The sequence below is a fragment of the Prunus mume genome, linkage group LG5 (assembly GCF_029339155.1).
Source record: "Prunus mume cultivar Tortuosa linkage group LG5, ASM2933915v1, whole genome shotgun sequence".
NCBI classification, from domain to species: Eukaryota; Viridiplantae; Streptophyta; class Magnoliopsida; order Rosales; family Rosaceae; genus Prunus; species Prunus mume.
This window is the reverse complement of record NC_142702.1, coordinates 19,329,490-19,355,421: the sequence shown is the minus strand read 5'-3', so window position 1 is coordinate 19,355,421 and position 25,932 is coordinate 19,329,490. Positions and strand designations below refer to the sequence as shown.

General features: G+C 36.9%; 3 protein-coding genes, 1 long non-coding RNA gene and 3 pseudogenes across 10 annotated transcripts; 3 read left to right on the top strand and 4 right to left on the bottom strand.

Annotated features, from left to right (window-relative positions):
• The first annotated feature begins 94 nt into the window (after window positions 1–94).
• LOC103331786 (uncharacterized) lies at window positions 95–25,932 on the top strand. 3 transcript variants are annotated; one of them, XR_514111.3, is made up of 5 exons: window positions 95–147; window positions 2,331–2,427; window positions 2,511–2,597; window positions 23,901–24,103; window positions 25,536–25,929. It is a non-coding gene; the product is annotated as an uncharacterized LOC103331786 (long non-coding RNA). The 3 variants fall into 3 exon arrangements; XR_016126751.1 differs by lacking the exons at window positions 95–147; window positions 2,331–2,427; window positions 2,511–2,597 and adding exons at window positions 21,184–21,298; window positions 23,492–23,589; window positions 23,700–23,786 and having other exon boundaries at window positions 25,536–25,932; XR_016126752.1 differs by lacking the exon at window positions 95–147 and having other exon boundaries at window positions 1,810–2,427; window positions 25,536–25,859.
• On the bottom strand, window positions 511–1,464 carry LOC103331787 (uncharacterized; annotated as a pseudogene).
• Window positions 4,026–6,763, top strand: LOC148917246 (glutathione S-transferase Z2-like). Of its 4 annotated transcripts, none has more exons than XM_089051800.1 (5): window positions 4,187–4,483; window positions 4,630–4,691; window positions 4,950–5,009; window positions 5,656–5,725; window positions 5,852–6,763. In XM_089051800.1, the coding sequence occupies exons 1-4, from the start codon at window positions 4,411–4,413 to the stop codon at window positions 5,716–5,718; spliced, it is 258 nt and encodes an 85-aa protein (XP_088907926.1). In that variant the 5' UTR covers window positions 4,187–4,410; the 3' UTR covers window positions 5,719–5,725; window positions 5,852–6,763. The 4 variants fall into 4 exon arrangements, 2 of the variants coding, with proteins under 2 accessions (XP_088907926.1, XP_088907927.1); XR_016126748.1 differs by adding an exon at window positions 5,438–5,479 and having other exon boundaries at window positions 4,211–4,691; window positions 5,852–5,978; XM_089051801.1 differs by lacking the exon at window positions 5,656–5,725 and having other exon boundaries at window positions 4,221–4,483.
• On the bottom strand, window positions 7,068–7,751 carry LOC103331835 (zinc finger A20 and AN1 domain-containing stress-associated protein 9 pseudogene; annotated as a pseudogene).
• On the top strand, window positions 14,441–18,915 carry LOC148917245 (glutathione S-transferase zeta class-like; annotated as a pseudogene). The gene is made up of 10 exons (XR_016126750.1): window positions 14,441–14,584; window positions 14,687–14,792; window positions 14,981–15,037; window positions 15,286–15,369; window positions 15,530–15,607; window positions 15,858–15,918; window positions 16,000–16,073; window positions 17,817–17,878; window positions 18,140–18,199; window positions 18,586–18,915. The product of XR_016126750.1 is annotated as a glutathione S-transferase zeta class-like (transcript).
• Window positions 18,967–19,573, bottom strand: LOC148917244 (putative zinc finger A20 and AN1 domain-containing stress-associated protein 8). Its single transcript, XM_089051798.1, has one exon. It carries the CDS (start codon window positions 19,539–19,541, stop codon window positions 19,086–19,088), a length of 456 nt encoding a protein of 151 aa, XP_088907924.1. The 5' UTR covers window positions 19,542–19,573; the 3' UTR covers window positions 18,967–19,085.
• LOC148917243 (uncharacterized) lies at window positions 21,631–22,616 on the bottom strand. Its single transcript, XM_089051794.1, has one exon. It carries the CDS (start codon window positions 22,505–22,507, stop codon window positions 21,842–21,844), a length of 666 nt encoding a protein of 221 aa, XP_088907920.1. The 5' UTR covers window positions 22,508–22,616; the 3' UTR covers window positions 21,631–21,841.

Below are 25,932 nucleotides of genomic sequence, written 5' to 3'. Positions count from 1 at the left end.
CAACCAGGCAAATCCAAACCAAACGGAGAAAAAAAAAAAAAAAAAGCCTAAAAGCCTAAAAGCCTAAAAGCGAGAGAACCAAAGAAGAAGTGACTCTCTTCTTCTCCAAAGTTGTGTCAATGTATCTTCGGTGGTTCTTCAATCTTAGTTTGTTTCTTTCTTATTTTTATTTAATTTCTAATTTTAATTGCTATTGTTAACTTTTTATGATTTAGGGTTTGTTTGTTAAATTTTAAATTACGCTACGTGTATAAAATTGTTTTTAAAAAATTATAAGTTGCGCTACGCGTGTGATGGGAAAAAAGTCTCCCACACTTGCGGTAGAGATGCTAGTTGCTTTAAGAAAAGAAAAAAAAAAGTAGCCCACTATTAATAAATTCCTGAATTCGTCATTGTTTGTGATCAACTGTATAATCGTAGCAAAGTCCATTGATGGCTTTGTTGTTGGAACGGAAGTGCAGCGGGTGAATATTGTTTGAAAGAAAGGGATCAAATCGAACTAAAGATTACTGATGGAAATTCTCATAACATTCATTCGATGCCTTTAGGCTTCACCACCGCATCCACAACTGATGCAGGCACTACAAGTTAATGGCATTAAGATGCATCTAGACTCCTCATTAACTCATAGCTAGGAATACCACAAGACACGAAACTCATACAGCTTCTAGAAACTTATTATTAATTACAAATTATATTTTAAAATTTGTGAACGGTTGAACTTTTAGATTTTCCAGAAACACTCCCAAACAGGCTCCAAACTCGGTCTCTTTCTGTATACGTTCAGCTTCTTTCTTAGCATAATCAGCAACCTTCTCCTCAAGAGAAGAACATTTATTGGGGGAATCCTATTTCGTCCTTCTTCATCAACAGAAACAACCCGTGAAACGAAAAGCTTCCTAATATCCTCCAACTTGCATTTCTTTTTGCATTGAGGACACTTCCCGGAACTTCTATGCTGTAGCCATTTTGTTATGCAAGACATGCCGTATACATGTCCACAGGGAAGGCAACTGATGTGATGATCGCCGTCATTGGTCCAAGCGTCCAAGCAGATAGAGCAAAATAGGCCATCGATTTCACTCCGATTCCATTCACTGCTTTGAGAGCCTTCTGGGCTGCCAGTTCCAACCCACGACGACGTTTTGGGTCCTCCAATTCTTCTCCGCTTCTCTCCACCTTCCTCTGCCACACCTCTCGATTCTGTTTGAGCAGCAATTCCGGCAGCGTTGTGATTAGAACTCGAGGCTAATAGTTGTGCAAGGTACTTAGCAAAATCCCCATCTTGGTGGTCCTGTTGAAGTTCCTCGTTTTCGCTAATGTCGATGCTTGAAGGGTTGGGTTTTGCCATGAGTGAGTTAAGAGAAGTTGAATGCGTCCAAAAAGAAATGTTAAAGATACTTTAATTAGAAGCTAGGGGTTTCATCAGAAGCCCAACTTTAGGGGTTTTCACTAGAAGCCCAACTATTTAGAGATTTAAAAATTAAAACCCTCATTGGCAGGGGTGAAGATATTTATATAGGGAAAAAAATTGAAGTTTCTTGTTTGGAGTCGATGTGGGACTGCTGCAACTACCCACGACTCTCGATGTGGGACTAATGAGTCCCTGTTCTTCGGTTATTTCATTGGAGACCTGTTCACCCTTTGATGGACCTCTTCATCGTGGTCTCTGGTAATGGTGGTAGTGAACATGCTCTGACTCAGGCTGCAAATCTCTTATTCCTGTTAGATGTCTCCATTGTTATTGTAAATGGGTATTTCTCCTCAATCTTTTCTGGGTCTTCTTGCTTGATTTTCTTGTCAAAGACTAGTGCTTTTGAGGACCTAAAGCTGAGGAGAGAGAAAGACCTCTAGGAGCTTCTACATATTTTTTAGTTAAGCTTTTTTTTTCTTTAAACCTACCTTGATATCCCTGAAGATAAATTTGTGATGTGGAACAGGTTTTTAGGTGCGATTAAGCAATACTTATGTCTGTCACTGTTGAAAGCAGAGATTGGAGTATATATATTTTTTTCGTATGATTGTTCTAAGAGTTTTGGAAAATGTTGCGCAACACTGTTGCGGGCCTGACATTTAAAGGTTTCTTATGGGGTTTATGGGTTCATTTCGTGAAATTTCAAAACGAGAAAGAATTTGAAAGAGAATTAGAGAAATAAGACGAACAAAGAAAAAGAAGAAAATTAGAGAATGATGTAGGGATGCTGTGCCTTGTTGTAGTTTGTTGTGTTCTCTATGTAGATCAAATGATCTGCATGACTGTGGATGTTACTTGTTCTTGTATGCGACAGTTTTCATTATTTCTTGATGTCTCTTTTCTCTTTTTTGGACAGAGGATTTTGTTACTGAGATGTAAAAGGTTTTGGCATTGGTTCTCCTGAGGGTCCTATATCTCTTGATGGTTTTTGAAGTATTCAACTGTCAAACACGGTATCTCATTTTTATGATATTACAGGATTGATTGATGACATATCACAGTTGTTACTTGGTCTTTGAAAAACTACCATATTCAGGAATTGAGGAAGCAATTAGAAAATCAAGTTGTTACAATTGATACATTGCACAATGAGAATCGTCTGGCTGTTGAGCGTCATGAAAACGTATGCTGCTTGTGACCTGTGATCTCTTTCTCTAAATCCTGCCTGTACTTATATCAATGTATGCGAAGTCTGGTGCTGTTTAGAATAAGTTATTCTCTAGTTAATCAGTTCCATTCATATTGTTATCACTTCCCCCATACAAAATATTGAAGCTTCAGTACATGTTGTTCTATTTGCTGCATAATAACTGTTGTGTTGTGTGATTGCTGGACAATAAAATTGAAATAAATGCGACATTTGGTTCTAATATATCAGAATTAGTTACTGAAACTTTATTATTCTTTTCCCTGAACTGACACTTGTGTAGTGATATATATATATATATATATATGCTAATTAGTTTTGGATTGTCTATATCTTCTTGCAGGTAACAAGGAGAAGAATAAATTTTACAGTTGATAACAGTGAGCCGAGCCTGACGGGGCAGCGGATTGGATTCTCTGTTTCCTCCTGTAGTCTTGTATCTGAGAAGTATGGGAAGCTAGCTAGCTCAATTTAAAATTTATACATCTCTCACTCTTCAGGAGTTTTGAATCATGTTGTATGTTTATGTTGTACGCTATGCTAGCCATATATTTTTTTTATTATGAAAAAAGTGAATTCATTGAGAACAATTATGTTTCTGAAAAATAAAATTGCCCTTGTTCTACATTTAAGAAAGCCCCTATGCTTCATTCAGTTTCATGACCTACATAACAAGGTGGGTATTCTTCAATTCAACTCTCTAGTAAGTAGTTAATTACACAGAATTTTGTGTTACACATGGTTATATACTCTTTTTTTCTTCAACCAATTTTTGTCCCACTAGGTTTTACTGGCAAGGTTTTTAACGAAACATATTCCATACAAGGGGGAATGTTGTAAAGTCTAAGTGGAGCCCACACATTTAGAAACAATGTAGAATATCATGATGAAAGTGTTGTGGAAGTGGAATCCACATATTGGAAGACATGATTGCACATTCACGGGAAGCGAAGAGACTTTGCCTATAAGTGGACTTCCTTCCTTCATTGTAAGATACAGAAAAAAGATTCAATAAAATATCAGATTCCTATGCTTTCTCTATGTCTCAATACTCTCTACAATCTTTTAATTTTATAACATAACGGCTATTTTATCTTTTATTTTTCAATTAATTCAAGAACGATCTTTGTTCTCCCTTGTTTCCTTCTTCGACTCTTTTCTCTAGTCTACTTCACAAATTCAATAACACGGCAATAATTTTTTTCTTCTAGTTTATTTAAACTTGCTTGCTATTCTATCCACAGTTCACAAACTCGCTCCGTTCTCTCTACTATTCTCACTCTGTCTCTCCATCCAAATCTTTGCAATCCTTCAATCTCTCTCCTCCCCAAATCAAGAAGCAGAAACAACTCTGTTCTCCTTCTGCCCATCAAATCTTCCCACCAAATCAAAAGTTCTAAACTTTGAAACCATGTCCAAGATCATCCCAAAGAAAAGACTTCTCAACTGTTCCGATTTTATGTCATCCGTGCTATGCATGCTTTCAGATGAAGTCACCTGCATATTTTAGCTACCTTGATGATCTTAGAGTAAGGTAAGATTTAATAGTAAGGATGCCAGTGCACCTCTTTATATCAGGCAATGCAGTTGTTGGATCTGGATAGATAAGAAGTTTTTTAGCAGCAATGATCCATTTCAAGCGCCATTTGATAATAGTCGTGCACTGATTTATGATAGCAACGGCTATCAACAGCCACTTGCAGATTGACAATTCACCTATTATTATGTCTTCTATGTGCAAGTATGACTGCAAATTACTGAGAGAGATCAAATGAACAAATAATTTGATATGCAAAATCACTTGGCGATTGACTTATTAGTTGCAGCTTGTGTGGGAGCAGACCAGGGTGCATTTATGTCTGGTAGTATTAAATAACTCTGTTTTTTAGCTTGTATTAAAGCTTTTATATATAAAAGTATATGTATATTAACATGCATGATGTGAAACTACTCGAGAGTGCTACTAGTTGATGCTTACATTTTCTATTTGTTTATTTCTCATCTGTAGCTCTTGAGATGTTGCTGAAGGACTTTGCTAGCAGATATGCCACAGGAGATGAAGTGTATATGGTCTCTCTTCTGAATGCTCTGTGCTTCTTTGTTACAATTCTTTAACTGCAATCCTATCTTAATTCCTTTTATTTAAACCAATGTGAACTGACAACAATTTTCTAACCCAACTTATTGGCGGATGACATAAATGGTGACAATAAGATATCTCCATGACTCTTGGATGTCTGTGCATTAATTGAAGTTTTAGAAGCTATATAAGATTTTTTTTCCCGCCGCTTGAGCTGTTTCTGACTAATTAAAGGGTTTTAATTGCAGGCAGATGTGTTCTTAGCTCCACAGATTGTTGTATCTACTTCGAGGTTTAACATTAACATGGTAAACTCTTGTCCGCTTCTGTGTTCTTTGCTTTCGTAAATTTTATTTTGTTTGCTGTTTATCTGTGTGTTCTGTGAAAATATTATCAAACAACTTTAGGGGCAACTCTTCACTGTTTCTATAGTTTTTCCCCCCTCCCTTCCTCTAATAGACTGGTCCGGTTATATGTGAATGTCTTAATTGTGCAGAAACACAGGGTTAGGTATTGATTTTCTCACATAATTTTCTTTGGTATCAGCTGGCATTTTACTTATTTGGGTCCTTATATATTTGCTATCTAAATCTGGTAACTTAGCCGAGTACAAGAACATGTCTGGATACCGAGTTCAATTACTGCTATTAGTAGCATCTAAACTAATCATATGTTGTGCTATTTCTCTCACAAGTGAGTTGAATTTTTATTATTTGCATTTGTAACATGCACAAAGTGCTTGAATTGAAGCCGTATACTTGAGTCAACAATTACATATGTGAGTACTGGTTCTTCGATTGACCTTATTGAATATTGTAAATAGAATCGTGGTTCATAATTTATATATGGTAACGTTAATCGCTTAATTAGTACAACTATTGCATTGCATGTGTTGTCATAGGCGACTCTGCTTATTGGGGGTTGTTTAAAAGTGTCTATGTTTTTTCGTTTCAGGGTTGTTCTTGTCCATCTTTTTTGGTGAAGCCTTATATAACAGTAGAGATATGTACAATATAATGTATTGGTATGAAAATAAATCACGTACGAATGTAATCAAACAATTTCTTCATTGTATATTTCATAAAACAAAGTGCACAAAATACAAGTCATGTAAAATGTTGATAATCTGTCTTTAAATCTTGTACTGCAGCTTGTCACCCTTGCAAAGAGGGTCTGCCAGCCTTGTTGATATCCAAATTGCACGAGTGCGCTTCTGGATACGTTTGCTTTCCGCAAAAAGCTCCACCACAATGGCATTCAAACCCCAACACTCCGCTTTCACATCTGTTTTTCTTTGATCCACTATTATTATCATTAGTATTAGAAACTGAATCATTTTGATATGAAAGCAAGGAAATTCCTCTAGCGATGGAACCCTGATCAGTTTTTTCCACTGATGATGCCACCAAGGTCGACTGAGCATTGAGATTCTGTTGTTTGGTCGAGAGGCTTGTTCTTGTTGTTCGAACCCACGACGACGTTTCGGGTCCTCCAATTCTTCCCCGCTTCCCTCCACCTCCCTCTGCCACACCACTCGATTCTGTTTGAGCAGCCATTCCGGCAGCGTTGTGATTAGAACTCGAGGCTAATCGATCTGCAAAGAACTTCACAAAATCCGCATGAGTCCGGCAGCGTTCAAAATCCTCGATGTACGGAGGTTTGGGGGTTGACCGTAGTGAGTTTAGAAGAGTCTTGTAGTCGGGGCTTGTTCTTGTTGTTTGAACCCACGACGACGTTTCGGGGCCTCCAATTCTTCTCCGCTTCCCTCCAACTCCCTCTGCCACACCTCTCGATTCTGTTTGAGCAGCAATTCCGGCAGCGTTGTGATTAGAACTCGAGGCTAATCGATCTGCAGAGTACTTAAAACAATCCGCATGAGTCCGGCAGCGTTGAAAATACTCGTCTTTGATGTACAAAAGGTTGGGGGTTGACCGGAGTGAGTTTAGAAGAGTCTTGTATTCAGGGGCGTCTATCGGCGGGATGCCCAATTTTAGGGTTTTCTTTCGACTCCCAACTTTAGGGTTTCCTTTAAGGCTTTCTTTCGACGCTTCCCACCCAAAAATAGACACTTTAGGGTTCTCCATTAGAAGACCACCTTCAAGGGTTTGAAAAACCACCCTGAATATTTAGAGATTAAAAAAATCTAAACTTAATACCCTAATCCGCAGGTAGCCGAGCTAGAACTTTAACAAGTAATCCAACCAGACCTTCGAATCTCTGTAGAGAAACCAGACGGGGGGTGAAGATATTTATAAAGTTAAAAAAATTGAAGTTTTTGTTTAGAGTCGATGTGGGACTGCTACAAACCCACGACCCGGTCTCTTCTCGATGTGGGACTAATGAGTCCCGGTTCTTCGGTTATTTCATTGGAGACCTGTTCACCCCATGATGGACCTCTTCATCGTCGTCTCTAGTAATGGTGGTAGTGGACATGCTCTGACTCAGGCTGCAAATCTCCGATTCCTGTTAGATGTCTCCATTGTTATTGCTTGGCCAAAATATCTCTTCCAGCCTTCTTGAGATCCAGATTGCTTTCCACAAAACACTCCACCACGGCGGCACTCGAACCCCAACACTCCAACCTTTCCCTTGCAGCTTTGGCACCTGTTTTTCTTTGATCCACTATTATTTTTATTAGAAATTGGATCATCTGCAGTTTGAAAAGAAGGCAAGGAAATTCCACTTCCATCAAGTTTGTCCATTGATGAAGCCACCACCATGACCGACGACTGAGCATTACTTTTCTCTTGTTTGACATAATCTTGGTAGCACTTTGAGCACATGTTCTTGTTTTCGACAGAGCCGTAGAAGCCACAACGCTTTGCGCACATTAGACGCTCCATGTTCATGTTAATGAACTTTGTTTTCTTGGCTTCAAAAGATTATTGCTTCTTTCTTCTCGATCTTTTGCTAATTCTTTGGAAATTATAGCAGTGAATTTATAGGCAAAACCAAAATGCTTCCTCGGCTTCTTCTTCTTGTTATAAGAATTGTATGTGTATGTGTGTGTTGGATTGTATTTGTTTATAGGTTTATATATGGAATGGTGATGGTGGTAGATTTTGTTAGAGTTTGTATAGGAAAATACACTTGCATCTAGTCCCACATTGGAAGGGAGTTGTTTCCCTCAATGGTTTATAAGTACCAACACTTTAAAAATATTAAATAGAGTATGCCTAATAGAAAAGTTGGGTCTCTTCATGGTTTGAGCATGAAATATATTTGGTTTGGTAATATATATACTGAAAGATGGGCTTGGGCCTTGGGGCTCTGTTGATTTAATTAATAATTTATTTTCATTAATTGAAAATTCGTTTTTCAGATAAAACCAAAATCTGAAATTGAAAAGAGGTATCATGCCTCTATATAATGACATTTCGTCCAAACTAGAAAGGCCACACTTAAGCTTTGATTTAAGATAGTTTAATCCTGGTGGTTAGACTCTATCGAATTACAAGCATGATTTAAGATAGTTTAACTCGATGGTTAGACTCTATCGAATTACAAGCATAAGGGTAGAGGAGAAATCTAAAGGACACCGCAACTCTGCAGGGACTCTATCTACAGATTTGAGGTAGTTTATGATTTGGAACAGTATTTTATGGTGACTTGGAGCGTAGTTGGTTCAAATGTTTGTGACTTCACTAGCAAAGTTTACTTCCCTCCACTCCCCTGCTGATATCAAGCAGAAAAATATAAGATGCAATAATTAAGGTTGGTATTCTATACCATATAGTTGCCAGGATGTGCATAAGTTTAAAGATTGTACTTACTTTTCCTTCTTAATCACGATGTCGCTTTCATGTAGTCTTGATGTAACCCGGAATTTCCTAGACCCGAGATTTAACATCACACAGTTCACTCCTTAAATCTATGTCCTCGCTAAGAGGACTACCAGCACTTTCTAAATTTCGTAGTCTCCTATAAATTGAACATTTCAAAATTTCAATAAAACACATTTATAACCCAACCTGACAATATAATCTCATGCAATTTATATAAATGAAATGATTCTAGCAGAATCGCCACAAAGTTTTAAAATAACTTAATGCATCAAACATGCATATAACAATTTCAAAATCTACTCACGCGCACCTTCACTCACTTAGTCCCCAGGACAAGCCTCAATTCAACCAAGTTTTGGGACCAACAACGAGGTCCAAACCAATCCCAATAAGACCACCTAAGTGGGGTCTAATCTGTGTCGCACCTAGTAATCTCAGACGCACTTGAGGATCAAGCCATACGTAGCTCTTTCAGATCTATCCTGGCTACTAATATCAAATAAACCATTACCACCACACAATTACATACATTCTAATATTTATCCATCACAACCCATCAAACACAATCACAGATCACCCTCATACGACGTTGTCGCTAACACGCCGGCTAATCCAAAGACGCTTGCGACCACACCGGGCCCGCTACATTCTCACCACCACACAACCATATCTCCTCATACGCCGGACGCACCCGCCACGATGGGTCTGGCCAACACGGGCTAATCCAAAGACGATGCGACTACCACCGGGCTCACATTCTCACCACCACACAACCATATCTCCTCATACGCCGGACGCACCCGCCACGTAAACACGCCGGCTAATCCAAAGACGCTGCGCGACTACCACCGGGCTCGCTCATTCTCACCACCATCACACAATCACATCTCCTCATACGCCGGACGCACTGGTAACACGCTAATCCAAAGACGCTGCGGCGATTTCACACCGTTACATTCTCACCATTTAACATGATCACAATATGGGGGTAGTGCGATAGCACTAACATTCAATCGCTTTAATTACCTTTAAACATCCACACAACTAATTATAAAATATAATTTCTAATCTTATACAAAACTCAACCTCTGCACAGTATCTGATAATTTCCGCAATCTAAATCATATAATAATATTCTAAATTCGCATATAAACCATTTAACTCAACAACGCTCAAGACTGTCACTAAGGTCATTCTAACCCTCCTGGGATGATAGAACTACAACAAAAGTCTAGCGGTCAACCCAGGTCAAAACTACCCAAAATTGGTCAAACAGGAGGCCCACGACCTCCAAATTCGATCCGAAAGATCCTATAGGTTCTATCTCTAGGACACATATCCCGCAAGTTTGGTCCAGATCGGACGGTCGGATCGCTCACGATCGCACGATCGGACGGTCACTAAAACCCTAACCCTAGGGTTGGCATTTTGAGTATCCGGACTCCATTTTATGATCCGTCGAATCCTACACGATCCTCGGTAATACCTAGATCGACATATTATAATTTCAGGACCATCCAACACCAAACCTAGCGAACCCGAAAATACGCGATATGCGATATCCGTTGAACTCTAACGGTATCCAAAATGAGATCCGAAAGCACACCTACGCCTCGTGACATCGAGAGGATCACATTGGGACAAAATGCCCTCATGAGTGTCTAAAGCGATATCGCATCGAAAACTTCCAAATCGTGAGCCAAGACTCTACCCTAGGTAATACACCTAATTTAGAGTCACTTTGTTCTTGGGCATACCCCAAAATTGATCGAAGTGGCCGGAATCGCGATCGCAAAAAAACCTAAATCAAAATCTGGATGATCTACACTCAAAATTGATGCAATCCTACCCAACCATCACTAGATCATGCGTAGAAGGATGAATTTCCATACCTTGATTGCCAAAATGGCGGCGGACGACGGAGAACGGCCGGCGAAACCGGCGATTTTCTTCGATTTTTCGGCGAAACCCGCCACCCATCTTTGGTGGTCGGAGCACTACGCCAAAACGTGGCCGCCTCCATTGTCGTCGCGAACCAGGGAGGGAGAGAGGGACGCCGCGTGGGAGAGAGAGAGAGACAGACGGGGGCATTTCCGTCTTTTAACCAAAAATCCAATTTCCAAATATTTACGATTATGCCACTGAGCTTCTTCGATCATATCTCTCTCGTTACAACTCCGATTCGAGCCCACTACGTGTCTACGAACTCATCTCACCGTGCTCTACGCAACGGTACAAAATTCCCAAATTCCTTCCGGGTAAGAAAATGACCAAAATACCCTTATCCCACGGGTAATTTCTCAATTCCACTTAAATTAATTAAACATGGGATAAATTTGGGGTCGGGGTGTTACAAGTCTTATAGTGGAATATACTGTTACTTTTACTTATCATTGTTTTTAACATTAAAGGCAATACCATCTGCTTTCTATTATTTTTGATAGTCTCCTATCTTTCCAGTAAAATTAATTTCTCAAGTGAAAATGAGAAGTGAAGTTGGTTAAAAACTTTATAACCTGGTCCCAATTGTCTTATTATTGAAGAACTGAATGGTGTATCTTGTTTGATGCTTGAGCATAGTCGGACATTTTGCATGACTGGCAGAAGAGAGCTTAGAAGAGTCATAAATGTGCTTATGTAATTCTCTGTAAAATGATTGTTGACATGGTGAATGATTGGTAATGTGTAAGGTAAAACATTTGGCTTCGATTGTGTGACAGGGCCCCAGGGTCTCGGGTGATATGTCAATCACTGTGTTAATCATGTGCTATCATCTAATAATATTGCAGAACTATATTACTTCATGACCTGCTTATTGACCTTTAGAAATTTACCTATTCAGCAGCAGACTCAGGAGTTTGAGCATTGAGATGAATCTGATGTTTTATTTGGTCAATTGTTTATAGGCTATAGTTACAATTGCAGATGAAGATGGGAACTATCTACAAGATGCCTGGGAGTACAACATGAACCACCTCAGGCTTGTATGGTCCGCATCCGCATGTGCTCTCCAATTTCTTTGTGAGAATTGGTTGTTCTGAAAACCTGTCTATTGCAAATTTTTCTTTGGATTCTCTATGGCCGGTTGTCAATATCATTCACCTCTGGATCATATTGATTAGGTTACAAATCTCTCTTACCGTTTCTTCCTCCCTGCCTTGTCACATCAAGACTGGGACAAACGTCTATTCAGAAAACTTGGTTCAGATTTTCATACAAGTGCAAAGGGAGAGCTTTAGATGGTTCCATGGGTCTTTTAAATAATTTCTATGTTGGACAAAACAATTTAGCCCATGAGCTGTGGTTATATTTATTGTACCTTCTCTCTTCTTTTCAAATTGTCCGTTCGATCTACATTGTTTTTCATTTTTGTCTCTCTGCAAGTTTGTCCGAGCTTAGTTTTGATCCCTGAAATCAGGAAGAATGCCTTACAAGTGCTGATGAAATTACGAACTACGGTAACCTTTTCTCAGTACCTATGTGGGGAAGGGTTTTGAATCTGTGCTATTTCCAATATTTGACTATGTGCAACATGCTATTTATCCCTGGGGAAGGTTCACCACGACAAGGGATTGATGGTGATGTGCGCACGACAAGGGATTGATGGTGATGTGGGCGAGCTTGATCAAGATGCCTGACTCTATGAGACATGCACATTGGCACTACAATTAGGATTGCTCCATTTAGAATTGCTAGTCACATATTTTTTCAATTATGAACAAAATGAAATTGAGAACATTATGTTTCTGAAAAAGAAAATTGCCCTTGTTCTTTTGAATTCAGTGAAAAAACTTACCTTGTCCATACTTGTCTTCTACATTTTTTTTAAACTTAGTTTCTTCTTCTTTTTTCACTTACCTTGATATCCCTGAAGATAAATTTGTGATGTGGAACAGGTTTTTAGGTGCGATGAAGCAATACTTATGTCTGTCACTGTTGAAGAACAGTGCTTCAACTCTTATGATAGTTTTTCAACTATCTTGCTCCATCTTCATTAGTCTGGTGTCAAGATTTAGAGCAGGATTGAAAGCAGAGATTGGGTATTTATATATATATATATATATATGATTGTTCTAAGAGTTTTGGAAAATGTTGCGCAACACAATTTTCAGCCGAAGAAGCTAGTGCTTCAGTTCTTGAGAAGCTCTTCTGTGTTAATTCCTAGATCTTGGTAGACATATTCATCAATCATTGTGACTGTGATGTTAATTCATCAAACATTTTTTAGAGGTATCCCCAAAATACAATATTAAAATTTCAAAAGCATTGAACATTGATGATAATATCCAGTTCCATCCATCCAGTTCGATAGCATAGCAGTTGTCCTGCATTGTTTCCACACCCTCATAGCATTGTGAATTACTTGGTCTTATGTTAACAGTTTTTGCGTTTGCCTCGGTCCTTTTCCTTTTGTCCTGATATTGTCAGGATGGTAAATGGCCTTCTTAAAACTGCCATGGTGTCCCTCCTGGTGTTGCCACGTTCCACCACATTATTACCGCCTCAGTTGGCAACCATAAACTTGAAGCTATGAAGAGCTTGGTTGGTGTTTTGAGGTCAATCGGAGATTGAGAATATATAGTTTATAATTATTTCCCTAGTACATTTTTATAATTTCCCTCTTTTTCTTTTGAGGATCTTATAGTAATTAATGGCATTGTAACATTAATTATCTCTTTAAGCAGCATATCTTAATTGACGCCCCAAAAGCCATTATTTGCATATCGTATTTAAGGTTTGTAAAGAGAAGATGAGAGTGTAATAGGTTTCTTGGATTGAAAGAGACAATAATAAAACTTAAGAGCTTAATGATTTAAGTAGTGTTTTTCTATTTAAATCATACACTTTTCTTTGTTCATCCCAATACTTAAATCATTAAGTTTTAAGTTTTATTATTGTGTAAAAAGACAAAAAAGGTCATCCAACTTAATACTTAACCCTAGTATGTCTATACGCCCACTTCATATTCTTGATTTGAGCTTTTAATTAATGGGTTCTTTTCAGTTTTAGTTTGATTGATTGAAAGTATGTGAGTTTTATTGTTTTCTTCTATGCAAAGTTGATTGCTTTGTTTTGGTACCTTTGGTAATGCAAATAGGGGAATGCGACTGTGGTGGAGAATACGGAGAGAGGATGTCGTGATCTTATTTTCCAGAGGATACGGGCAGCTTTTGATTTTGGAATTTGAGATACTTGAGTAGGGTTTTCTCTTGAAAGTGTAGGATTTGATGATTTTGGAATCATGATTCAGATCTAATGTTTCCTATCAAAATAATTTGTTGAATCTAATGTTACAATGTTTTACAATGTCATTGATAAAATTATTTTTTATAATAAAATTTTAAACACATGACCTTATGCATTAGGAGAGAAGCGAGGCCATGTCAAATAAAACTTCTAGATTTTTTTGTTGGTAAATACTACAAGGTGTCCACACATCCGAAGGGTGAGATTAATTCTCACTTGGGGTTCAGTTTGCCCCTGATCACAAAGTGTTCAATGGGTTTCGAACCCTGCCATTGAGGCATCATGTAGCTCACACCACACTTTTGGTTTCCATTAGAATATTTGGGTTTAGCTTTCTATTGGAATTTTTATCTCCTTAAGTAATGTGAGGTTGAGGTGAACTTAGAGTGGTGAGCGGCAAGATAACGGGGTGTGGGGTGTGAGGTTGATAAATTTTTTTTTATTTTTTTCTTGCTGGCCTTGGTGTGTATTTAAGGATAGTTTAAGAAGATAGTGGAGTTTTTCTAGAAATTGTGAAAATTTGAATTAGAAGTTGAGATGAACAAAGAGAAGTGCGGGTTTAAATAGAATAACTCTAAGATATTGAAGTGAACAAAGAAAAATATAGAGTTTAAATAGAAAAACTCAATTAAAATTATTTTTTTGGCCAAGAGGAGAATAACTATAAAACATTACTTACAAAAAACATAAACTAATAATTTAAAAAACATAGACGGCTCAGCGGAGAAGGAAAACAGTCGCAGTTCGCAGTAAATAAAAAGTTTGACTTACTATACTTTCTGAGATTTCAGACTTTGACTGTTGAGAGCTTTCAGACAAGCAGCGCTATGGAAGCCAGCAGCAAGCAGCAGGTACCACTTCATTTTCAATTTTCAATTTTTATTTCCACTTCTCTTTTATTTGTTTATTTATGTATGAATGAATTTCTATATTGGTTTCTAATTTTGGTGAAGAAAAAGTCGGAAAATTCATCATTGTCTTCTTCTTCAAAGCTCCTGCTCTACTCCTACTGGCAGAGCTCCTGCTCTTGGTTCGTCCGCTTCGCTCTAAGTCTTAAAGGTTTTATTTTGCTTTTATAAATGACTTTTAGTTTGTTTCTGTCAAATTTTTTTATAAGAAATTAAAAATCATGATTAATTTCACTCAAGTTTAGGGAAATTTGTTTTTGTTGGTCCGAAATATTAATTGAATTGAATTGAATTTACTTGTTTTTGGTTTTGTTCATTTGTTGTTAATTGAATGTATAGGACTTCCATACGAGTACAAACCAGTGAACATCACAAAAGGAGAGCAGTTCAGTCCAGGTGGGTTTGAAGCGATGTTATGCTTATTACAAGCCATTCATGTTCTATATATTGAAATAAAAACAGGGCAAATAGTCTATTGCAAAATAGTCTGGCACGTTATGTTGCTAGACGGTTAATTTGAAGCTTTTGATTTGGTGGATGCTTATTCAACACATAGTAATGATTCACAATTTGACAACATAATATATCTTGCCTATGTTTCCACATTTGATAAGCTAAGCCTTGTTTTTATCTGTGAGTTGCAGACTTTAAGCGTTTGAATCCTCTTCATTTTGTTCCGGTGTTGGTTGATGGTGACATAACGGTTTCAGACTCCTACGCAATATTACTGGTTAGTGTAATTTGATGGAAACTGAATTATTTCATTCATGTGATCTGCAGCCAAGTAACCATAGACCTGAAGGCCTTTCATTAGATTATACTTCATATTTGACCATCATTGTACAGTTTGTGAAGGTTTTACTTACGTCTCTTTTGTTTTGTTATCGTGGTATCTGGAGGACAAGTATCCACAGAGACCGTTGTTGCCTGCTGACCCTCGGCTAAAAGCTCTTAATCTCCAGGTAAGTTGGTCCTAAATGTGAAGTCCTTATCAAATTTAAAGAATTTGGTATAAAAAAGTTTCTCAACTAAAAATTGACTAGCAAACAAGTCTCTCATGGAGTCAAAGGCCCTATCTTTTAAAAAAAAAATTCTGGTTTGCATGTCCTTTTTCCTTTTCTTCAATTAAAGCATGTCGCAGGCTATGTAAATCGTTCTGGTAATGCCTCTGTTGTTGTAACTTATTTCTAGTTGCCAATTAGTGAATTTGTCACAGGCTTTATCAACTCTAATATACAGTGATATTCTGTTTCTTTGTACTACATTTATAAAATGAAATTTGGTTTTATATTTGTACCTTTGTAATCATCCTTGATTTTGTATTTACATATACTCTATTATCATTTGTTTGTGTAGACACATCTCAAGGAAAAGGTTGGTCCTGAAGAGTCATTATCATTTGCTCAGTTGAATACAGAAAAAGGCTTACTTGGTGAGTGATTATTTGCATGCACGTGTTCGTTCCTTTAATTATAAATTCTCTGCATTACTGCTTATTAGGAGAAGCTTTCACCTTGAAGTGGAGTTTGGTCGTATGTCGTAGCCTTGTTGTGTAACATATTTCTATAGTGAATTTGGGTTTTCCCATGATTAGGATCCACCTAAGCAAGTTACCTAATCAACCTTAACATATTAAATGTTATATTTTTTTTCAATTCCTAAATTACCCTAATTGCATCTTAACGTTTTTTTTTTCCAACAAATTGTCTTGCTATTCAATGTCATAATGGTGTTTCAATTTTGCTTAAGTTTCATGGGTCAGTTTTATTTAGTTATGGTTTCAATAATGCACCATTTTTTTCTTATAAATAATGTACCTATATTTGTATATACTAAATAATGTACCTATTTACGTATATTTGCTTATAATGGACCATATTCAATAATGAACCTATTTTTTCTTATAAATAATATACCTATATTTTTGTATATTAAATAATGTACCTATCTACGTATATTGGAAAATTATAATGTACCTAGATATGTTGGATATATTAAGTATACAAAAATTGTTACACATATGCTATGTCACAGCTATCAAAGAGACCAATATATCATTTATGCTAACAAACTCCCCAATAGAAAAAAGAGAAATAGTCAACCCTAATTAATGCACGGGTTCAAATTGTGACCCCTAGAGGAAATTGATGGATTGAAAAATAAAAAATAGAAACCACGTTGAATGCCTAGTTAAAATCATTATTAAAATTCTAAATTTAAGGGATTTTTTGAAGGAGAAAAATGTTCAGCGACAAAGAGGGGTTGATGGCATGATTTGTCAATATGTCATAATATATGAACACTTTCGCATCCAATTCAAAATTGGGTTTTATTTAAATGTAATAAAATAGGTGGGTTATTGTCTAGAGTATTTTAGTTGTATGGGTCTATTTTGGTTAGGCCCTAATTTCTAAATGTGCTTCTCTACTGGTTTTGCATGAGAAGGATTATACTCATTGTTTATTTGAAGTTTTCTTACACATGCATAACAAAAGTGCACACTAATAAAGATGTGAGGGAAAAGAAAAGCTAGTTCCGATTTTATGTCATCTGTGCTATGCATGCTTTCAGATGAAGTCACCTGCATATTATAGCTACCTTGATGATCTTAGAGTACGGTAAGATTTAATATTAAGGATGCCAGTGCACCTCTTTTATATCAGGCCATGCAGTTGTTGGATCTGGATAGATAAGAAGTTTGATTTTAGCAGCAATGATCAATTTGAAGCCCCATTTGATAATAGTCGTCCTAGGCAATGGGAATTACTTCTTTCGTGTCATTACAAAACCACATCCTTATGATTCCTAAACTTCTGTACTCTCTAGCACTGATTTATGATAGCAACGGATATCAACAGCCACTTGCAGATTGACAATTCACCTATTATTATGTCTTCTATGTGCAAGTATGACTGCAAATTATTGAGAGAGATCAAATGAATAAATAATTTGATATGCAAAATCACTTGATGATTGACTTATTAGTTGCAGCTTGTGTGGGAGAGTAGACCAGGGTGCATTTATGTCTGGTAGTGTTAAATAACTCTGTATTTTCACTTGTATTAAAGCTTTTATATATAAAAGTACATGTATATTAACATGCATGATGTGAAACTACTCGAGAGTGCTACTAGTTGATGCTTACATTTTCTATTTGTTTATTTCTCATCTGTAGCTCTTGAGATGTTGCTGAAGGATTTTGCTAGCAGATATGCCACGGGAGATGAAGTGTATATGGTCTCTTCTGAATGCTCTGTGATTCTTTGTTACAATTCTTTAACTGCAATCCTATCTTAATTATTTAAACCAATGTGAACTGACAACAATTTTTCTAACCCAACATATTGGTGGATGACATAAATGGTGACAATATCTCCATGATTCTTGGATGTTTATGTGTATGAGCTTTTTTTTAATTGAAGTTTTAGAAGCAATAGAAGATTTTTGTTTTCCCGCTGCTTGAGCTCTTTCTGACTAACTAAAGGGTTTTAATTGCAGGCCGATGTGTTCTTAGCTCCACAGATTGTTGTATCTACTACAAGGTTTAACATTAACATGGTAAACTCTTGTCCGCTTCTGTGTTCTTTGCTTTGGTTGTTAACTTTATTTTGTTCACTGTTAAACTGTGTGTTCTGTGAAAATATTATCAAACAACTTTAGGCGCAACTCTCAACTGTTTCTATAGTTATTCCCCCCTCCCTTCCTCTAAAAGACTGGTCCGGTTATATGTGAGTGTCTTAATTATGCAGAAAAACAGGGTTAGGTATTGATTTTTCTCACATAATTTTCTTTGTTATCTGCTGGCATTTTACTTATTTGGGTCCTTATATATTTGCTACATTCTGCCTCCCACAAGTAAATGACAATATGGCATGAACTAAGGAAACAGAATACAGATGCAAGGTGACTTTGGTTTTTCCTTTTTTTCTTTATTTTTTGTGCAGTCCAAATTCCCCACTTTAAGTAGGCTGCATGAATCCTACAAGATTTTACCGGAGTTGGAAGCTTCGTCACCAGAAAGGCAACCTGATGCTGTGCGTTAAGTCTGGAATTTTTCCGGCATATTCCTCAAAGCATTTTTGTATTTGGCACTATCTCTCTACTGGAATAAGAGTGATCACATGTAAATAAGATCAAATTTGAAAACGTTGGTCACTGGTGTAACAATGTCGCGGTTCTTTGTAAGAGAAACATCACTCGAACTCTCTGTAATATAATGCCTTGGTATTGAATAAAAATCACGTAGCCAAACAATTTCCATTTCCAAAATCAAACATGTAATCACAGATGATCTTTGCTATCTAAATCCGTCTTAGTCAGGTACAAGAACAAGTCTGGATACCGAGTTCAATTACTTCATTTTATATTTAATAAAATAAAGTGCACAAAATACAAGTCTTGAAGCCTAACTATATATAACATGCTAAATGTTGATAATCTGTCTCTAAATCCTGCACTGCAGCTTGTCACCCTTGCAAAGAGGGTTTTGCTTGGCCAAAACATCTCTTCCAGCCTGCTTGAGATCCAAATTGCACGAGTGTGTTTCTGGATACCTATGCTTTCCGCAAAACACTCCACCACAACGGCATTCAAACCCCAACACTCCAACCTTTCTGTTGCAGCTTTCACACCTGTTTTTCTTTGATCCACTATTATTATCAATATTACTAGTATTAGTATTAGAAACTGAATCATCTGAAGTTTGAAAAGAAAGCAAGGAAATTCCTCTAGCGATGGAACCCAGATCAGTTTTTTCCACTGATGAAGCCACCGTGGTCGACTGAGCATTGAGATTCTCTTGTTTTACATGATCTTTGTAGCACTTTGAGCACATGTTCTTGTTTTCGACACAGCCATAAAAGCCACAGCCCTTTGCACACATTGGAGGCTCCATGTTCATGTTGACTTTCTTCTCGAACTATTGTTCGGTTCTTGTTCGTCTGTTCGCTCAAGAGGCTTGTTCTTCTTCTTCTTGTTGTTATGAGAATTGTGGGTTTCTATTTGTTTATATAAGGGAAGGGTGGCGGTGGTAGATTGAGGTAGTTTACCATTTGGATTAGTATTCCTGTTTCCGGTAGGAAAGAGGATATCCTCCCCTCACTCGATAATATTAGTCTTTCTAGAGGCTTCTTTTATGCTATCTTTATATTCTAGAAGCTTCCAATTTAAACAATTTCTTTCTTTCTCTTTAAGCAATGTATTTTGTTTTCCTTCTTTCATTTTCCTTCATTGCATATTATACGCTAACATTGTATTCAAGCAATATTATCTTTAAAAAAAAAAAGCAATATTATTATAAAAATGATTTGAAATCTAATACCTTAGGCAAGTCTTGGGTTTCTTGTCTCTACTAGAAAATTTCGATATGAGCCAATGTTCCTCTATGACCAGTATTAGCAAAAGTTATAATTTCATCGTGGTTAAAATGGTTGGTCAGAATAAGACGCATATTACATCATTATGGTCCAAATTAGGTGGTGTTATTAAGTTTTTTTCTTTTTCCCTTCCATACTCAACTTGTGATACTGAACCCCACCCATACTCCACCTCTTCATGCAAAATAATATTTTCATATTCAAGATTTCCATAAGAATTCACAATTGTGGTTAAAATCCCTTTTTTTCAAAAAATAAAATAAATTCACAAACCAATAAACAGTTATTGTAGTAAACCTTAGCTAGTAGAGGCAATTAAAAAATAATAATAACAATGCAACGCCTAATCCAAAAAATTATGTACTTTCCACTATAACTTCGATTAAAATTACAAGTACATAAAAATTAAAATAAAATAAAAAATTCAGAACCTTCAACATAGAATAATCTTCATCTGAACTCTCGAAATAGTACTAGTCAAATTCCAAAAAGGAACTACTTTTAAAACAAGACATGTTATGATGGCATTAGGCCAGTAATGACATACCCTAAACATCATTTACTTTGTAATCAGCAATTAAATATGCAAAGTGGTCGAGTTTGCCAACTGATACGTACACTTGGGAGTACTCTGTAATTTGTAAACTACAAAAACCTACAAAAATTAACAATGGATGAATTTTTAGTTTTAGCCGGTCCCTAAATAAACTTGGATTGGATGATCATGCATGATCTTTAATATATAAATCCGCGAACTTAGCTCGGTAAAACAAGTCTGGATACCAAGCTTAATTACTATGATTAGTACCATCTTAATTGATCATCTGTTGTATTAATCTTTCTCTAACAAAGGTAGTACCACACAAGTGAGTATGCGATCAAGGACGGATCTATAGGCTCCAGCCCAATCCTGATTTAGTAAATAGGCTTAAAGGTGCAGGCTAACTTAGGAATTTGAGAAACCAGCCTACCTCCTCTATACATAAGTCAGCCTATCACTCTCATATAAAAAGAAAGCCCCACTTAGCCATCTTTAACAACACAAGGTGGGGATACGGAATCCACTAAGCCCAAAAAAAAAAACCAACGAAAAATAATAGAACCAAAGCCTCCAACCATTTGACCAAACAAAAAACAAGCCTCCAACCAAGCAATCCAAGCCAACGGAAAAAAAAAAAAAGCCTAAAAGCCTAAAAGCCTAAAAGCGAGAGAACCAAAGAAGAAGTGACTCTCTTCTTCTCCAAAATTGTGTCAATGTATCTTCGGTGGTTCTTCAATCTTAGTAAGTTTCTTTCTTTCTTATTTTTATTTAATTTCGAATTTTAATTGTTATTGTTAACTTTTTATGATTTAGGGTTTGTTTGTTAAATTTTAAATTACGCTACGCGCATAAAATTGTAAAAAATTATAAGTTGCGCTACGCGTGTGATGGGAAAAAAGTCTCCCACACTTGCGGTAGAGATGCTAGTTGCTTTAAGAAGAAAAAAAAAAGTAGCCCACTATTAGTAAATTCCTGGATCCGTCGTTGTATGTGATCAACTGTATAATCGTAGCAAAGTCCATTGATGGCTTTGTTGTTGGAACGGAAGTGCAGTGGGTGAATATTGTTTGAAAGAAAGGGATCAAATCGAACTAAAGATTACTGATGGAAATTCTCATGACATTCATTCGATGCCTTTAGGCTTCACCACCGCATCCACAACTGATGCAGGCACTACAAGTTAATGGCATTAAGATGTATCTAGACCCCTCATTAACTCATAGCTAGGAATACCACAAGACACGAAACTCATACAGCTTCTAGAAACTTATTATTAATTACAAATTATATTTTAAAATTTGTGAACGGTTGAACTTTTAGATTTTCCAGAAACACTCCCAAACAGGCTCCAAACTCGGTCTCTTTCTGTAGACGTTCAGCTTCTTTCTTAGCATAATCAGCAACCTTCTCCTCAAGAGAAGCACATTTATCCTCAAGTACCCGAATCCTATTTCGTGCTTCTTCATCAACAGAAACAACCCGTGATACGAAAAGCTTCCTAATATCCTCCAACTTGCATTTCTTTTTGCATTGAGGACACTTCCCGGAACTTCTATGCTGTAGCCATTTTGTTATGCAAGACATGCCGTATACATGTCCACAGGGAAGGCAACTGATGTGATGATCGCCGTCATTGGTCCAAGCGTCCAAGCAGATAGAGCAAAATAGGCCATCGATTTCACTCCGATTCCATTCACTGCCTTGAGAGCCTTCTGGGCTGCCAGTTCCAACCCACGACGACGTTTTGGGTCCTCCATTTCTTCTCCGCTTCTCTCCACCTTCCTCTGCCACACCTCTCGATTCTGTTTGAGCAGCAATTCCGGCAGCGTTGTGATTAGAACTCGAGGCTAATAGTTGTGCAAGGTACTTAGCAAAATCCCCATCTTGGTGGTCCTGTTGAAGTTCCTCGTTTTCGCTAATGTCGATGCTTGAAGGGTCGGGGTTTGCCATGAGTGAGTTAAGAGAAGTTGAATGCGTCCAAAAAGAAATGTTAAAGATACTTTAATTAGAAGCTAGGGGTTTCATCAGAAGCCCAACTTTAGGGGTTTTCACTAGAAGCCCAACTATTTAGAGATTTAAAAATTAAAACCCTCAATTGGCAGGGGTGAAGATATTTATATAGGGAAAAAAATTGAAGTTTTTGTTTGGAGTCGATGTGGGACTACTGCAACTACCCACGACTCTCGATGTGGGACTAATGAGTCCCTGTTCTTCGGTTATTTCATTGGAGACCTGTTCACCCTTTGATGGACCTCTTCATCGTCGTCTCTGGTAATGGTGGTAGTGAACATGCTCTGACTCAGGCTGCAAATCTCTTATTCCTGTTAGATGTCTCCATTGTTATTGTAAATGGGTATTTCTCCTCAATCTTTTCTGGGTCTTCTTGCTTGATTTTCTTGTCAAAGACTAGTGCTTTTGAGGACCTAAAGCTGAGGAGAGAGAAAGACCTCTAGGAGCTTCTACATATTTTTTAGTTAAGCCTTTTTTTTTTTTTTTTTAAACCTACCTTGATATCCCTGAAGATAAATTTGTGATGTGGAACAGGTTTTTAGGTGCGATTAAGCAATACTTATGTCTGTCACTGTTGAAAGCAGAGATTGGAGTATATATATTTTTTTCGTATGATTGTTCTAAGAGTTTTGGAAAATGTTGCGCAACACTGTTGCGGGCCTGACATCTAAAGGTTTCTTATGGGGTTTATGGGTTCATTTCATGAAATTTCAAAACGAGAAAGAATTTGAAAGAGAATTAGAGAAATAAGACGAACAAAGAAAAAGAAGAAAATTAGAGAATGATGTAGGGATGCTGTGCCTTGTTGTAGTTTGTTGTGTTCTCTATGTAGATCAAATGATCTGCATGACTGTGGATGTTACTTGTTCTTGTATGCGACAGTTTTCATTATTTCTTGATGTCTCTTTTCTCTTTTTTGGACAGAGGATTTTGTTACTGAGATGTAAAAGGTTTTGGCATTGGTTCTCCTGAGTGTCCTATATCTCTTGGATGGTTTTTGAAGTATTCAACTGTCAAACACGGTATCTCATTTTTATGATATCACAGAATTGATTGATGACGTATATCACAGTTGTTACTTGGTCTTTGAAACTCAATATAATTAACTTCTTTGAAAAACTACCATATTCAGGAATTGAGGAAGCAATTAGAAAATCAAGTTGTTACAATTGATACATTGCACAATGAGAATCGTCTGGCTGTTGAGCGTCATGAAAATGTATGCTGCTTGTGACCTGTGATCTCTCTCTCTCTCTCTCTCACCGTCCTTTTCCCTGGAACAACCAAGTACATCAATCTACTTATCGATGACAGGTGTTGTTCAATCTTGCAGGAAAAGAAAGTATTGAAAGAATCAGTTGCAAGAGCTTACCTTGATGAACTGAGTTAGTTGCATCACATTCTGGAGATTAAACAGAAGGAGCTTGTAGAGGTCAATAGAATATCTGCACAAACAAAACATGCTATTGAAGACTTTAATGAAAGGCTCAATGGTACAAAGCTGTCATGTTCTGAAGCAAATGAAATAGAGAATAGGTAAGGCAGATATGATTTGGTCCTGTGTTTTTTTTTTCTGGATAGAGTCAAATTATAGTATTACCAATAAGTAATAACACTATATTGTTAGGCCTCATTTTTTTCTGGCTAGGTGTTCAAGTTGCTCCTTGTTATACCTGATTTTATGTCGTGCGCAAATCTAGAGTTCCAAATTTTCTGATCCATGGCATGGGAAGAACATGGACACCATTTTGTTTGGGGCCAGCTTTTATGTCGTGCACTAATCTAATGTGTGTGTGTGTGTACTTTCACATCATTTAACCTGGCGGTCCTTGTTTGATAGTGGCTTGTGTATATGTTGATTTTTGGTATCCTACTTTATACTTTCACTCGTATAATCCTTAGTTTGCCATAGTTTCTTGTGCTTGTCTGGTTGTGCTCAGCATTTGACTCGAGGTTTACTTGGTTTGCAATTTTTAACCATCCTTGTATAATAGATCAGTACCTTGGAAAAATGGTGAAATGAATGCTTGATTTGTATGATGGAGTTTTGGTGATTTCAAGCTAAGAGAAGTTGATTTTTCATAAAGCTAGCAAACACATTGATGGTCTGGTTAATCCACCTACTTGCATGTGTGAAATTAATATACTGCAACTCAGGCGGAAAAAAGTAATATGCTGCAAAAATGAAGTAGAGATATGAAGTTAGACACCCAAAATGGAAATATATGAACTCAAGTAACCTCAACTAAATAGGGCTACATAAAATTTGATTCTGCTAAAAAAAAATAGGACTACAGTCCATTTTCCCAGATTACTTGGGGGCCCTCTACATGAATATTTTTCTGCTTCTTGACCGTGTATAAAATGTTTGATCTGCTATCTCCTAAGTTCATATCCGTCTCTCTTGACTACTCTTTTCAGTGGTCCATTGATCCTTTCTTAGGTCTTTGTTACATGCTGTCACACTTCTAAGGCAGTTTTAACTGGAAGGCTTATTTAGACAATTGAACTGACGAAATTATTACCGGTCCTTTCCATAAAGAAATGTGGTTATCCAACCTTTCGAAATTTTCTAATTTAGATATTAATTGAGCATATGTATGCGCATCTATTTAGGAGTCCTGATTTTTCTCTAAATCCTGCCTGTACTTATATCAATGTATGCGAAGTCTGGTGCTGTTTAGAATAAGTTATTCTCTAGTTAATCAGTTCCATTCATATTGTTATCACTTCCCCCATACAAAATATTGAAGCTTCAGTACATGTTGTTCTATTTGCTGCATAATAACTGTTGTGTTGTGTGATTGCTGGACAATAAAATTGAAATAAATGCGACATTTGGTTCTAATATATCAGAATTAGTTACTGAAACTTTATTATTCTTTTCCCTGAACTGACACTTGTGTAGTGATATATATATATATATATATATGCTAATTAGTTTTGGATTGTCTATATCTTCTTGCAGGTAACAAGGAGAAGAATAAATTTTACAGTTGATAACAGTGAGCCGAGCCTGACAGGGCAGCGGATTGGATTCTCTGTTTCCTCCTGTAGTCTTGTATCTGAGAAGTATGGGAAGCTAGCTAGCTCAATTTAAAATTTATACATCTCTCACTCTTCAGGAGTTTTGAATCATGTTGTATGTTTATGTTGTACGCTATGCTAGCCATATATTTTTTTTATTATGAAAAAAGTGAATTCATTGAGAACAATTATGTTTCTGAAAAATAAAATTGCCCTTGTTCTACATTTAAGAAAGCCCCTATGCTTCATTCAGTTTCATGACCTACATAACAAGGTGGGTATTCTTCAATTCAACTCTCTAGTAAGTAGTTAATTACACAGAATTTTGTGTTACACAT